This window comes from Aquila chrysaetos, chromosome 24 (assembly GCF_900496995.4).
Source record: "Aquila chrysaetos chrysaetos chromosome 24, bAquChr1.4, whole genome shotgun sequence".
In the NCBI taxonomy this organism is placed as follows: domain Eukaryota; kingdom Metazoa; phylum Chordata; class Aves; order Accipitriformes; family Accipitridae; genus Aquila; species Aquila chrysaetos.
The window spans coordinates 2,661,369-2,676,971 of record NC_044027.1 but is presented as its reverse complement, the minus strand read 5'-3'; the positions used below and the strand labels follow the sequence as shown (position 1 = coordinate 2,676,971).

The 15,603-nt window shown below is 58.5% G+C and overlaps 2 protein-coding genes across 2 annotated transcripts in view; one reads left to right on the top strand and one right to left on the bottom strand.

The window, feature by feature from the left end:
* The window catches only part of RHEX (regulator of hemoglobinization and erythroid cell expansion), a 36,645-nt gene that overhangs the window by 5,202 nt on the left and 15,840 nt on the right, over window positions 1–15,603 (top strand). The window lies entirely within an intron of this gene.
* On the bottom strand, window positions 8,501–14,297 carry RAB7B (RAB7B, member RAS oncogene family). Its single transcript, XM_030000251.2, has 6 exons — window positions 12,245–14,297; window positions 11,093–11,154; window positions 10,815–10,941; window positions 10,314–10,529; window positions 9,787–9,912; window positions 8,501–9,289 (listed from the first exon to the last, which is right to left on the bottom strand). Exons 1-6 carry the CDS (start codon window positions 12,416–12,418, stop codon window positions 9,209–9,211), a joined length of 786 nt encoding a protein of 261 aa, XP_029856111.1. The 5' UTR covers window positions 12,419–14,297; the 3' UTR covers window positions 8,501–9,208.

Here is a 15,603-nt window from a genome sequence, read left to right as displayed (position 1 = left end):
GGCAGAGCTGTGGAGCTGCAGAAGTGGCCATGGGCATGGGGGGTAGGTAAATCACTTGTGTGAGATCAGTATCTGCGCTTGGAATAGGACCACAGAGCCCTGAATTTAAGTTTCCACTCTAATCACAGCCATCTGCCTTTGAAAAACAGAAGCTGCTAAGCAGAGGGGCTGTGAGCCAGTCTGTGCATCCAGAGAGGACAGGTCTCACCTTGCGGAGCAGCCCAGCTCTGAGCTTTGGGAGCAACGTCACCTTCATTTCAATCTAGCCGGTGTGAAAAGTAAAATCCCAAAGCTGGCTCGCTGCATGAGTGAAACAGGAACAGGTCCAGGCGAGGAGGCTGCGGGTGCTCCTCGTCCTCCGAGCTGTCTGCTCTTTGCATCAGGCCCTGGACAGGCACGTTGTGTAGGACCTGGCAAGATCAGCAGTGGGGATGCCAGGACCAAGGGAATGTCAGCGATCCCTGTCAGACAGACAGTAAAATGCAGTTACACTGGGATGCAAAACCAAAGCAGCCAAAGGGACCCAGTGGTGCAGTTGCTTGTGGCTTGGGCTGGGACATTGGCAGGGCAGAAGTCCGACTGGTTGGGTTTCTTGCCCACCCAGTATTGGCAAAACCCGAGGAAGTTCTCAATCCTGTGCAACCCAATTTGCCCACAGGAGATGACTTACACAAGGCCTTCAGGCTTGCTCTGTCCCCTCCAAATCCAGGTGTCCCTTCCGTACAGACAGACTCACCACTGGTTCCCACTGCACGGGGACAGGCGAGCTCGTGGGGAGGGCTGGCGGCTCCCCATTGCAAGAGCTGCTATTCCAAAGTCCCGGTGGGTGTGATCAGGGAACTGCAAGGTCTTGCCCTATGGAGAAACCAGCCCCATAGAGCCACCAATGGTCCTTTGGCATTTCTTGCAACGGGAGGTGCAGTCCTGGTCAAATTCCAGTTTCAGTAACTATAAATATAACTCTATTCTGCCTCTTTCTGCTTTGGCCAAACTCACTGTGCGTGGCCCAGGCCACTCTGCTGGGATGTGTCCACCAACAGACCGGCCAGGACGATGTGTAGGGCAAAGACAAGTGTCTGGGGAGCAGTGGGGCTGCCCGGAAAGCTGGGAGGCACTGGGAGATGGAAAGACACCATACAGACTCCCCTGAGTCAAACATGGAGCCCTGGGTGCAAGGACTGCTGAGCTGTTTATCTTCTGGTCCGATAACAGCATACCAAGTGCTGGAATGTGTGTATTTATTTGCAGATGATTAATATTAGCAGATATATTGCACTTAATGAGGGTAATGATTCAGTGGTAATTTACTGCTGGAAATTATGAGAAAGGTTCCTTGGAGCCCTGAGGTTAGAGTCGGTGGGGAAAGGCAGCGCATCCCCCGGGGCGGAGGGGGCTGGTTCCTGGGAGCTTTGCTGGTGGTGGGACCTGCAGACAGCCTCCCCCCCCCTCCCTGGGACCTGTGGCTGGAGCTGCTTCTTGCTTTTGGACAGTTTTGCCAAGGAAGCGGGGCTTGTGCAGCCACAGGCACGGGTAGGAGCCAGGGTCTTGATGGAGATGCTGCAGGTGGAGCGGGAAGCCTTTGTGGAGAGAAACTGGTGCTTCCAGGTGGATCTGGAAGGTCCTGAAGGGCTGTTGCTCCACTTGGCTGATGTGTCGCTCAGGCTGTGACACCTGCACAGGGGACATTTGAAGTTAGGTGGAGTGTCCTGCTTCTCTCTCTGTCTGTCCCTTCAGGAGCTTTTGAAATCAGTAGTGTACCTCAGCCAGATGGGAAAGCAGAGATTCAGGCTGCCAAATTCCTACAGGAATGAGGAATGAGGTGGCCGTTCCTGGAGCAGGGCGTTGGACATGCCCCGTATTGTAGGATGCTCTGGGCTGCTGGCTGCAAGCAGAGGGCAGGCAGGGCTTGGTACCCGCCGGGTACCCGCAGCGTGGCGAGCAGTGTCACCTGCGGGCACCGTGTGTCACCGCACAGAGCCTGGCTGGAGCAGTGACATTCCCAGGGCTGGTTATCATCGTTTCCTTCTCTCCCAGGAATGCAGCTCCTGGGGCCGGGCTGGACGCCATGCTTTCGCTGGCAGACGTGGCTGAGCCGCCGGCTCCGCGGTGCCAGGCGATGGAGACACAGGTCTCGCTTGAAAGGGAACCGCCAACTTTTAACGCTTCCCAGGCTTCCCCCTTGGCTGCAGGGACACACGGTTGGTCTCACCAGCTGGCACAGGGGTCAAGGGCTTTATCCGGGGAGGAATGAGGAACACAATGTCCTGGAGGGAGACAGCGGGATTATTTACAGCACCAAAATAAAGGGTGGAATGCAGAAAGGCATCAGGAGGTTCAAAGCTGCCCCTATGGCTCAGCACCACGTGGATGTTTTGTGCAGTTTATTTCATGGTGTGAACTTAGAGCTGGGGAGAGGCATACAGCTTTCTGGTTATCTAGCAGAGGGAATTGTCCTGTCTCATCTGCGCACAGCCTTTACAACCTGCCTTAGCCCTGCAGGAACATCTCCAAAGGCAAGGGAAGGGGCAGCCTCCTGATGAGACAGTGTCCCCTGCACGTGTCTTCTGAATAATCCCTATCACATCGGTGCTGGCCCTTGTCTTCAGAGGGAGACCTCCTCACGGGAGAGCCCTGGGCCACAACAGCAGGGCTGGCACGAGTGCACCGTGTGAGTGCATCCCCCAACTGAAGGCTTTGCCGTGTAAGACATCCTGGCTCGGGGAGCAGAGCACGTTCTGTTGGTTAGTCAACCCCACCAACTGTGATCTCCCACTGGAGCACAGCAAGGGTCTCCGGAGCAAACATCACCCCTGAGAAGACCCTGCCCAGCACAGGGGCAGCCCCCGGAGAGCATCGTGGAGCAGGCGTGGGCTGTGCGTGGCAGACGCTGGGCTGTTTGTCCTCGGCAAAGTGCTGAGGCTGGACGGCGCTTTCCTGACAGCCCTCTTCCCAGCTCTGCCTCCGGTGACCTTGAGCAAGGGCTGTTATCTTATTTGTAAAATAGGCGCAAGATAGCTGCCTTCTCCGGGGGAACACACAAGTGCTCAGCAAGGTCTGCCCAAGGCCCAGAAACACGAACGGTGCTCAGCAGTGTGGCGAGCTGCTCCCAGGGGCTGGGTGGGGAGCAGCCCCAGCCCACACCTTCAGTCAAAAATGCATGGCGTTGCAGCAGCTCTGTGGCCGGGGGGCCTCACCGGTGGCAGGATCGCCCCCCAGCCCGCAGGCTGCCGTGCGGAGGATCCCGCTCGCCTGGAATCCGGGCTTGGGGCTGGCTCCGGGCTCTGCTTCCCCCCCCAACCGCTCATTGCTTCCCCCCTCGAGGCTTTCTATCCACTCTGTGAATTAGGAGAGTCAACCAAAATGAGGCTTTTTTGCACAATTGAATTCCAGTAAAGGGAGGCTTTCCAATTTGAAAAAAAAAAAAAAAAAAGAAAAGAGGAATCTTTGCCCCCAAAAATGTGGGAAAGTGTGCGGAGGAGTTTGGGAGAAGCTCAGCAACATGCAGCTGCTCCCTCCTTTACGCCAGCGTTTGTGCAAGGCAGTGCAAAGCCGGGGAAGCCGCAGGAGCAGCGGGGGTGTGCGTGGAAAGCAAAGGGGGTCCTGGCAGAGCAGGAGCCATCGCGTTTGTACCTCACTGCCTGCTATGTGGCCTTGGGCAACTCATTAAGGCCAAAATGCTCAAACCTCAGTGATGGGAGATAAAACATCTCATTGTTCAGGTCTCTGAGGTCAGTATCTTCAGAAGTACTCAGGTGTTTAAAGTGAGGATGGCTGCGATGGAGGTCCTGTCGCCCCTGGTTAGAGAGATCAGGATCCAGCTTTTAGATGAAAGAGCCGGCAGCCCGCTTGGCCTTTTTCAGAAGTTTTAGGCAGGGTGTTGCCGATGGCCCGGTGCCGGTGGCACGAGGCCAGGAGCCAGCTCAGGCTGCCAGTCTGCCTCGAAAGAGTCAGTGGGCAGCAGGCATTTAAAGCTAAATAAATCATTTTGGGCCAGAGGGATGCAATGCCCAGGTGAAATCTGGTGGGAGCGTGATTCTCTGCCCTGAGCCTCACCCAGGGCTTGGAGGGAGGCTGCAGCCTTGGTCCATGTGTGCCCGGGCTCCTGGTCTGGTCTGGCCGTGTCCCCAGGGATGCTGGTGGCCTCATGCAGGCTGTGCTTTGCAAGACCCAACGGTGCTCAAGAAGAAGTATGTCTGCACTTTCCCTTCGGTCAGCGTGAGGGAAAGGTTGCAAGTCACCATGGTTCGCATCTGTCCACTCTCTGAGGAGCTGCTCGTTCATGCAGGACAGAGTCTGGCCCATCTCAAGCCAAAAGGACGGGAATTTGGGGGCAGTGAGCTCCTCATCAGGCAGCAGGTACACATCAGCAGGAGGCTGAAGCTGCTCCCACTCTCCAGGTGCAGATAGCACTGAAAGTCCTTAGCGAAGACAATGTCCACCCCTGCGCAAAAAGCCACATCCACGCCGTGGCGAGCACCGCTGCGCGCTCGATCCCGCCTCGGTCACTGCCGAGCTGCCCACTGCTTTTGCTTGGATTTCTCCAAGTTGCTTTTGCTGCCGTTACTCCTGTCCGTGCCTTGCCCGTGGGTCTGGCCCACGCACAGGACCCTCTCCACAGCACTCGGCATTTCTGGAGGGCTTTGCAAAATGCACATCGACTGCAAAAAAGGGTGGAAAAGCCCTCCAAGCAGAACACTGCCCTAGCTAGTGCCCCACAGGACCGTGTTGCAGCCCCGTGCCAGGCTGGCTGGGGCAAACCTGCCCGTCCCAGCAGACGGCTGGCAGCAGACTGCACTTTGCTGCTGTCCCGTGCGCTGCGGGAAGGACGCCCGAGGCTCAGGCTCGCTGCTGACTTCAGCATGTACCTTAGCTGACTGGGGGACTGGCCACAGCCCTTAATCCTCTCTACGTGCTGGCTCGCAGACTTGCTGCGTCCCCCGGCCCTGCCGCTCGCAGCCCCCGGGGCTGGGCAGAGCCCTGCGGCCCCGCACGACCCTTCAAGTGGACGCTCGCCGCAGCTGGGACGCGGTAACAAAAGCTCCCGTGTGATGGGTTTGAAGGAGAAGCATCAATATTTGCCGTGAATAGGTGGACAATGAAGCAGAGGGCAAGGGGATGGCTTCAAGCAGGGGCTAATTGCGCGTCCCTGGCAGTTGCGGGGGGGACAGTCACACAAATCCCGTTGGTGTCACCCGCAACAGGCTCACTGCTGGTCGGTTGAGGTGGAATGATGGGGCAGTGATTGAAGAAACAAAGAATAGTCATTCAAATAATTAATAGCATCAGCCGTGCTCATGTAAAGAGGTGCCAGCGTGCCGCGGGATGCTCCGGCGCTGCTCCGTGCCCAGCCACGCCACGCCACCAAACCCTTCGTTAATGAGCGAGCGGTGCCCGGCACGGGGCTGGTGCTGCCGCACGCGAGGGACCAGGCGCGTCCAAGTACGGCACACGTAGCCTGCAAAAATGTGGGCTGACACCCTGCAGCTGCAGTTGCATACTTGCTGCCCGGTTGCACTAGAGGGCAGAGGTAAGGCTTTGCGTGATGCCATGATTTTATTTTTCGTGTTTGTAGTTCTTGAAAGGTTACCTGTAACTTTGAACCTCTGGGGTTTGTCAGGTTTGCTTTTAAGACCAACATCTTGAAGCGACTGAAACCGCTGCGTTACTCTCAATCGCAGCTCCAGGTTAATGGGGCTTCTCCTTTGGAACAGGAAAACTTGGTTTTTTAAAATCTGCTTTGCAGCTTTTTAAGCTACTTTGCAGTGCCTTTATTTTAATTGTCACAAGTTCAGTATGAGAATTTAATTCCACCCGGCACCGAGTGCCGCAGGCTGGGGTGGACGGACAGACACTGCTGCCTGTCCCCGGACTGCTGGGACATGTCTGCAGGCAAGGAGCTGCAGAGGAGCCGCTATCTGTCAGCTCTGCAAAGAGGCAGTTTGCAATGCAAACCCACAGGCTCTAACCAGACTCCCACACCTGGAACCAGTCAGAACTCAACCAGTCTGGTTACACGAGATAAAATGGAGCGCATGCTGCATTTTTAGAGCACATGGGATGGCGGAGGGTGGAAGAGCTGTTAGGAGTAATTAAACCTCAGAAGTGCTGAAGCAAACTGCAGTGGGGAGTCAAGGATTTAGGGTGAGTGTCAGGTGCTAATTCTGCAAATACCAAGGGCAGCTCTTCTGTACGTGCCGACAGGGTAGGGATGGTTTCCGTTTGGTGATCAGCATCCTCAGGCTGGGGTTTTACCCATTTTTGTGTGTAGCTTTGATCAGTGAATGAAAACCTGTAAAGGCAGAGGTACAGCCTGGCTGAGCTGGCCAAGCTGAGTGAAGCGCACAGCCCAGCATCACGGCTGCAAAGTATCTCTGACTTATTGAATACGGCAGCGTGGGGTAGGACAGTGGGAGGGCAAGAGCTCGGGTTGATTTGGTTTCTTCACTATCGCCATGGGCCAGGCCCTCCGCTGGGGTGAGCTGGTACCACTGACTGCACAGGAACTCACTGAGTCACACAAGGCAAATATTTTTCCCTTTTGATTTTCACCCTGAGAAAATCTTGAGCCGACCTTGTTAATCCCGTGCGTTACAAACCTCCCCCTGTCCTTTATCAAGTTTCGGCCACGGGATAGTATTACCAGCTTAGCACCTCTGGCCGCTCCTGCCAGCATCCTGCCTGGCGCGGTGCCACCCCATTCAGTCTCCCAGTCTTCCTGGAGGAAGGATTCCCGGAGCGATCCTGACTGTCCCAGAGCTGCCGGGCTGGCAGGACCACACCGGTGGTGGAGGGAGAAGAAAAGCTGGATGGCTGCGGTCGGCTCCAGCGTGGTGCTGCACATCTGCAAGGTGCGTTAACCGGGGTCTCTATAGGGTGGTGATGCCATTAGAGATCCTGCCAGCTCCCGAGGTTGCAATCTCTTATGCAGTCTTAATTCCTGTGTCTGGAATGATGCTCCATGGCCACACAAAGTCCTTGGGCCCTGCTATTCTCCATCCCCCTCAATTCAAGCCCAGCATCTCAGAGCCTGAACAAGGGCTCTGGAGCAAGCTGTGCCTGCAGTTGAAGGTCTGACCCCAGCTCGACTGGGTGCTGCGACACGCTCCTGCCCGTGCCTTGCCGGAGCAGCCCGGTCTGCAGGCGGACCCCAAGCCAAACCTGCAGCGCCTGCCTGGCTCCGGCTCCTGCCGCTCACGGGCTTCGGCACCCACAGTAGCCCTGGGCACATGCCAGTGGCTACTCAGCCCCGGCTGAGGGAGCACTCGCTCCACTGAGTGCTTTTGTTCGACCTGCTCAGCACTGTGTGTCCAAATAACTGCTTGCTGGAGTAAAACAGATCAAGTTTGCATCTGCCTCCAGCACTGAGAGCTGCCAGAGAAAGGGTGTAATTAGAAACAACATCGCTATTGACACAGCCTGCCATCCAAACAGACCTGGCCGAGCACACTGGCTGATGCTCAGCCCAAAGCTGTGCCGGGATGGGGGCTGCGCGATGCCGGGCGGGAGGGGGGCTCCGGGCAGGCTGCAGAGCCCGGCTGGGGACTGGGGCTGCACCAGCCAGCACTGGGGAGGTGCCTCGGGGGATGCAGGGGGAAAGAGCGTGCAGAGCTCGGGGATGAAATAGTTAATGCCCCTCTCCTCCCAATATTAAGGGACAAATCCTCTCCCCGGCCTGGTGCCCAAATAAACAGGCTGAGTGTTGCATAAGGAGGAGGGTGGGAACACCTCTACGTGCCTCACTGGAGACTGGCTGTCTAATTACGGCGTTGTGGCCCCCCGTGCCGAGCCCTCCCTCAGGTTTCGCCCTGCCTGCACCCACCCGCCAGCCCCGTGCCCTGCCACTGCCACGGATGGGTGCTGTCCCCAGCTGGTGGCACAGCTCGATGGTCCTGGGTGGGGAACAGCCACGATGGGGCTGCTGCTCATGGAAAGGTCTGGGCGATGCCAGGGCAGAGCCCCCACGGCCCCTGGGAAGCTCTGCGGGACCACCGCAGTCGGCGTGGATGGGTCTGGAGGAGGGTGGAGAGAGGGCAGGAGGACCCTTGGAGACCCACGGGGCAGGGTGCCCACCCGGGGGTCTCCCTGGGTCCATCCAACCCTACGGCTCTGCAGCGAGCCACTGGGAAAGTGGCACGGGGTGGCCATGGCCACCTCGCCGGCCCCAGCCTGTGCCTTGACACGGCTTCTGGAAGGTGCCCAAGCACCAAGCAACGGGATGGATGCAAGAAGGGAAGCCGGTGCTCGGCTCGGCTCCCAGCAGGCTCCCTCTGCTGACAGCTGCCCCGGCCAGGCTCCCACGCCACCACCGCACATCCTTGCACTGGAAAAAAAATCCAGCCCCAAAATGCATCCCTTTGCCCCAAGAAGCTGGCACAGGCTTAGAGCTCCTGGCCTCGCCAGAGGAAAGGCTGGAGCATGGCCCATGGGACAGCGCAAGAGTCCGGAGCCCCCACCCCGTCCTCCTGCTGCCGGACCACAGGAGCATTTTGCGACACATATATATAAATAAAAATGAAATATTTAATTTCCTTTTTTTAAAAAAAAGAATCCCTGACAAAGTGCTTTACAGAGCATCCTCACCAGTGAGGCAGGAGGTGGAAGGTGTTTGACAGGGGGTGTGCATGAGAGCAGGGGAAACTGAGGCACGGAATGGTTACGTCCACAGCGGCTGAGCCCGGGAGGGGACCCGGCTGCTCTCACGCCTGTGCCGTGGCCACCAGCCCCACTTCTCCCCCCAGGACAGCCCCTACGCACCGTGAGCACCGTGAGTGCCGTGGGGACACCAGTCCACGCGTGGGGAAGGGTCACCCATGGGGCCAAGGTCGTGGTCTCTGGAAAGGCATCAGGAGCACCGACCAGCTCCCTGGCACCGTCACCGCAGGGGGATCGCCCGCTCGGGTGCCAGACGGCAGCGGATCGAGGGGGACAAGGCCACTGTGACGCAGCGGCCATTTGGGAGGCTGCTGGTTTGGGAGAGCAGCTCCAGAGACGTGGGAAGCGGCAAGTCCTGGGATGCGCAGCCAGCCGGACCCGGTGCGTCGAGCAGCGGCCATCCTGTGCCCTGGCTTGGCCAGCCTCTGTGGCCAGGCTGGGGCGGACGGGGGGCACGGACCCCCCGGGCAGGGCTCCAGCCTTGGGCATCGTGGGGTCCAGCACACCTGGACCGTGTTTGCACAGGACAGCCCGGAGCGTGGCAGAGTGCCCGGGGTCAGCAGCAGCTCTTCTTGGGCTTGTCGTTGGGAGTGAGTTTGATGGAGTCGGTTAAATAGCTCTCAAAAATTCCTTTATGCTGGAAAAAAAAACAGAGAAGAGAAAGAGTGAGTGATGCCAGCTCAGCGCCAGCCTGAGTGGACTGAAGGACTGGGGAGCACAGGTTCAGTCCCGATTCGTGATTAAAGACAAAATCCAGGGAAAAGCCACCTGGCTCAGCCCGGGAGCAGGACTATCCCGCTTGCTTAGTGTGGGGACACGAAGGTCCCCGTGGGGTGGCCGCTAGAGGACAGCGCTGGCGCGCTGTGCGGTGCTGCACGCCCGGTCCCATCACCACGGGCAAAGAGAAATAGCGATTCTTATTCTTTTCTAAATGGTTTAAGATCTATTTTAAGAAATCAAACGCTGATGCATTTCTCTTTCCTGAGGCTCTCCTACACGTTATAAATAGAAGATATTCTGCATCAGAGGGTGAGCTGGGAGGGTCTGTCAGATCAGCTCGGGGTGGGTGGCTGAGTCCGGCTCCCACCCAAATCCCTGCTGCCGGCACAGGCTTGGTGCAGGAGCGATGCTCACCGTTGTTAACGCCTGCTTTGCGAGGGTCTCGAAAGCCTCTGCAACGTTGATGTTGTTCTTGGCACTGACTTCAAAATAAGGGATGTCTTTCTCCTTGCACCAGGTTGAGGCAATCTCCTTGGGTACCTGCGGGAAAGGAGGATGGAGCCACAACCCAGCCCTGCGCAGGGCTGCCTGTAGCTGCTGGCGAGTTGGCAGAGGGGACCCTCCTCGCCCATCCAGGCACTGCGGAGAGACGGCAGGGTGCTGGCAGTGCAGGCAGCTATCTGAGACACTTAATTCCTGCTGTCTTCAGCGAGGACAATCTCTGCCGCGAAAGGCAGTGGGGGGATGCTGCTTATGCCCTCCGAGAGGCATGGGGGAGGCAGCAGCACCGGGTGCCCAGCAGCTCCTCGCCCAGAAGCCCTGGTTTTCATGTGAGCATCAGAAGAAGCCTGGTTCTGCAGGCAAAGGATCAGCGCTCGTAAGCCATTGGGGCACTAAGGCGTCCCAGTCCACGCACCCCGCTGTCTCTCCTCCACCCTTACCTGCCGATCGCAGATGTCTATTTTGTTCCCCAACACGACCATGGGGAAATCTTGCTCCCTTGGGATGACCTTCTCCAGAAAGTCATCTCTCCAGTTGTCTAGGGACTCAAATGACTCCCTGTCTGTCACGTCGAAGGCCAGCACGCAGCCATCCGAGCCTTTGTAAAAGGTTGACACCATGGACCGGAATCGCTCTTGTCCCCCTGTGTCCCAGATCTAGGGAGAGAATGGCATGGGTACAGACACACGGCATGCACGAGCATTTGCAGCCCTGTGCTCTGTTAAGCTCTGGGGACCAGCTTCAGGGAGTGCCGAGCCCCCAAAACTCCTGTGGGATTTCAGTATGGTTCATGGATGCTCAGGGCTGCTGAAAATCAGGCCGTGCAAATCCAGCCCCACAACTCATGACACCCGTAGGCATTTGGGGACAGCAGGACATGGTGGCACACACATGCCCACGGGATCGGGGCGGGCACCGGGGGCAGTCCCAGCCCCTCTCACCTGCAGTTTCAGGGGGGTGTTGTCCACTGCGAGGACTTTGGTCAGGATGCTGGCGCCCAGCGTGGTGCGGTAATCTTCGTAAAAAGTCTTGTGCACATACTGGTGCAGGAGGGAGGTTTTGCCCACGCTGGCGGGAAGGAAGGGACGTGGGTGAGGATTCGCACTGCAAAGCCAGGCTCGGGGGGGCTGTCACAGCAAGGACAGGGGCTGCGTACCCACAGGCTCCCGGACCAGTGCACACGTGGGGCTTCCCTCCCATCACCAGCACCGCTCCTTACCCCAGAGCTCCTATGATAATTATCTTCAGATCCACCTTCTTGCTGGCATCCATGGACAAGCCCTGTGGGACAAGAGGGGGGGGTCACCCGGCTGCGGAGATGGGACCGGCTCCCGGCGAGCCCTGCGGCTCTGGTGGAGGTGTGGGAGCAGCCACTGCTCCCCACAGCCTCTCCCCGCTCCCACCCCAGCCATCCTGGGGCCCTGGATGCCGCCGTGTCCTCACTGTGCCAGCACCATGTCCATGCTGTGCCAGCACCCAGATGCACTCACGTCCCGGCGGTGGTGGGGGCAGAAACCCCCGTGCTGAGCCCGGCGCACGTCACCACCCGGGACCGGCTGCCGAGGTGCTGGTGCACGTCCAGACACGCCACCGCACCACACCAAATCATCGCCATTAAAAGCTGCTGTGAGCAACTAACTTCCCTGCCTCTCCCTCTCCCTCTAAAGTGCAATCCCTCCCCCTAAACCTGGCACACACCGGGGGTCCTGGGGAAAATTACGGTTATTAAAGAAGACCATGGTCGGCTGGACCTTTCTGGGTACGCCAAGCACAGCCCAGGGATGCCACCCAGCCCGGGAGCACCCCAAAGGACTCCCCACAGGCTTCATCCCCAACATGTCCTGGTGTCCCCACGTGCTCTATGCCCAGCCATCCAGAGGCAGGAGCCCCAAGCACCTCCAGCAAACCCCCTCCCCAGGCGGGGACGAGCATCCTCCGGTGGTCTCAGCAGCCCCGTCCATTGTGGCAGCGTCAGGCACAGCACTGGCCAAGGTGCAGATGGAAATACTTACTGACAGCCTCATCTCTGCATTTTTCCCCGATGCGTTGGCCGGTCCTGCGCCATTCCCCCTTGGCACATCGCCCCTGCCAGGGCGGCTCTCGGCCGTGGGGTCTAGGCTCTCCCGCACCCCCTCTGCCACCCCAGCCCGGCCGTGGGCAGCATCCTTGGCACAGGCAGAGCTTCATGTCTCAGCATACACAAACTTTCCGGTCTTTTTGCCAGCGCTGGACAGCTTTCTTGGAGGCCAGGCGGTTTTAAACTCAAAATGGAGTTCCCCAACGTTTTTTCCCACCGGCTGTTGCTCTGGGGGTCCCCTGCTCAGCCGTGGTCTCGGCTGCAGCCCCGGGGGCTGGAGGGCAGTGCACTCACCTGCCGGGGCATCCGTCTGCCGGGCGGCCAAGGCTCTCGGCTCCTTTCCAGCCTGCGTCCCGGGGAGGGAAGAGACGAAAGAGGAGGATCCAGGAAAGGGCGGCCGGCTCCGGCGCTGATTCCCGCCTGCTCGCCGCCCGGGGAAGGCGGCTGTGGGGCCCCGCACCGTGACATCAGCAGAAAGGGGCCGAGATCCTGCCGGAGCCGGCGGAGGAGCCACGGGCGGGTGCTGGGATGTCACGGCGTTTCCCTCGGCTCTGGGGCTCTGCCAGGCACTCCCCGGCTCGGACTCCGATAGAGGAAAGAGAACAAGGCTCCCTTCGTCCCCTGGGCTTTGGGATTGACTTTTGGCCTCTTCTCTTGCTCAGGATCCCCCAATACCTTTTACCCACCTCCCCGGGACTCCTTATCTGCGTTCCTGCCGGTAATTACTTAGGGCTGAGAACAAAAGCCTGGCAGGGCTATCAGGAGCATCCCTGGAGCCTGTGGGAGCCACCCTGGACTTTGCTCAGGCAGCTCAGATGATAGCATGGGATGGGATAAGTGGCTTCAGGAGCTGGGAACAGTGGGGGATGGTGGCAGGGGAGGTTGGGCTGGGGGCTTGGTCCAGCAGAGAGGGGGGAGCAGATGGGCAGGGGTCCCTTTGAGGGGGCTGTGGGCTCTGAGCGGCTTCGTCTCCTTTTGCAGGCAGGAGAGGGGCAGGGTGGAAAGCCAGAGTGTTTGCAGCCCCTCGGTACACTGGGCCACGTCCCTGCAACCCCCAGTCTTAGGGGCTCCCACCCCACACCCACGGTCAATGCCAGCATCCCGTGAGCACCCCAAAAGGAGGGGACCATGTCAGGATGGGAGCCCCAGTAACCAGAGCTGGTGGCAGCTCCTGGAGGTTGATGTGTTCAACCCTCAAGTAGGATTTTGGGGATCTCAGCTGCCACCATGGAGCAACCGAGGAAGCCTCTGGATGTGTCTCTGAGCATCAGGCTGGTGGCCACAGCTCTTTGACGTGGGAAAACCCACTTGGCTGTGGCTGCAAAGGTAGAGCTGTGCTCCCCGGTGTGCAAGGACAGCTCCTGAGCCTTTGCCAAGCATTCAGTAGGATTTGGGGTTTGCACTGGGAGAGGGGTGTCCCCTCCATCTGTGAACCCTCCTGGCTCCCTCAGCCTGAACAACAACCACTGGTGGCATCGGAGAGACCCTGCGCCTGGGGACACAGGGGGAACCTGGGTGTCCCCCCCCATCCCCAGGCATGGGGTCCCTCTGAGACCACCAGCTTTTGCTTTCCCACTGGCTGCCTCATTTTTGTAGACTTTTTTTTTTTTGCTGTAGTCATCCCTTATGGGAGCTCAGGGAAGATCGCTGTACTCAGCAGGACAGCCCTCCTCCTCCTCCTTCCCAGGTGTAATTTTGGGACCTGTCTGGCCAGAAAAATCTGTTTTTTCCCCCCACAGGGCAAGTGCAGGGAGGAGCTGGGATGAGGCAGGAGAAGCACCTGAGCCAATTCTCACCGGTGGTGGGTAAAAGGCTGATGTTTCCCCTACTCCCTGTTTTCAGCCTATTTTCATCATGCCGCTTCACCTTTGCCCTTGCAGCAAGACTCTGTTGTCCAACCTCCCCCCCGGCTACTTCTGCCCTCATTCCTCTCCACGTGTCCCTCCAAGCCCGGTGGGATGGAGGTTGCTCACCCGGTCAGATGATCGGTGCCGCTCCACGCTGGTGGAGACGGGGTTTGCTGTCACGTTGCTACAGCCAATGCTCGCAGCCACTTCTGCTTCTGGGCAGAAGGGGCCATACCAATTAGGGTGCCCAGCCTGGGCTCAGCGCCAGCTCCAGCTTTTGTTTGATTTCACAAGAAAAGGTGTTTTCCCAAAGCTCCTGCTCTCCTTACAGCTCCTGGTGTGAGCTTTGGCCCACATGAAGGCGGTGGGAGCAGTGGGAGCAGTGGTTTAGAGGAGGTGATGGCCAAATCGTTGCTCAGCAGCTCCTGCAACCACAGCTACAATCCTGTCCTGATTGCTTCACCAAGTCAGCAATTCTGAGGAAAAAAAACGTGGGGTTTTGTGCCCTGTGACTATGAGGAAGATCTCGCAGCTAGGAGACGACGAAACACAGACTGGGACTGTCACGTCCAAAGGAAAGGCTCGTGTGGACAAGGAGAGGACGGGCTGTTCCCTGCAGCAAGGCTTGCAGGGCAGTGGCAGTGAGGGAAGGGGAAGAAAGCTAAAAGGCATCCAAGTGACTATAAACTGTTCCCTACGGTGGTTCGGCCACCTCTGCTCCCTGGGGGACAGCGGGAGGTGGGTTGCTCCCTATTGGGATGCTCTGTATTTGCTGGAGCAACATCCCCTGAGCATCTGCTGTGGGTGGGGAGGAGGGCTGGAGAGGAGCCCCCAAAACCTGCCAGGAAGACATGGCATGCTCTGGGATCCCAAGAGCACGTGGCACCGGAGCAGTCCTGATCGAGTCCAGGCTGGGCCACCTCTCGCTGCCGGCCAGTGTTCGGGGACACTGGGTGGTCCCTCGTCATGCTGGGGAAGCTGGCTGCTCCCCCGCTGCCTACAGCTGCGGTGATGGGCTGGTGCCCAGCAGCACCTTGGCGTGCTGAGAGTTAAGCTGGAAGAGGGAGAGGAGACCTTTGTCCAGCTGCCCCGGCATCTTATCTGTGCTGTGCCTGGGGAAAGCACAGCTGAGGTGAAGTCAATACAGGAACCGGTTACAGAAACCGTATGCTGGTCAGTGGCACAATCAATGTTTCTGAGTAAGGCAGATATTTTCTTCTATTGCAAACAACAAGGCTGAGCTGCAAAGTTTACAATCAGATCTGAATTTTCCAGCACTCGCAGACCCAACCCTGAAGACTGCTCCGGTCTGGGAAAGATGCAGCAGGCACGAAGCCTGGCCCTGGCCACGGGGACCCTGGCACCTCGGCCTCGATGCCAGCCCACTGCAGGGCCTCACTTCAGGAAAGCTGAGCAAAGGCACGGATAAAAATAACCCTTCTCTGTGCTTCCCTTTCTCGCTGCCTTCCATGCATGTTTCGGGATGCATCATGCATGAGCCACGATTGCTCATGCTTTCTCCCGCATCTCTTGCACCATCAGCAAGTCACATGCGCCGCAGTGACTGCTGGGGTCCCCCGTGGCCAGCAGCCCCCGCAGCCCCCCGCTGCCCCTCACACCCCCCCAGCCCCTGCCACCCTCCCAGCCAGCCCAGCCCGCGGCCGCAGGTTGCAGAGCTTGGCAGCTGGTTTGCCCTCTCTCGCTTTCGTGCACCCACCAACCACGTTGTCTTTGCAAGCGCCCCGGGGGTTCAAAGCAAAATTTACTGCAAATCACCTGTTGTTCCGGGAGTTTTGTGGCACAGAA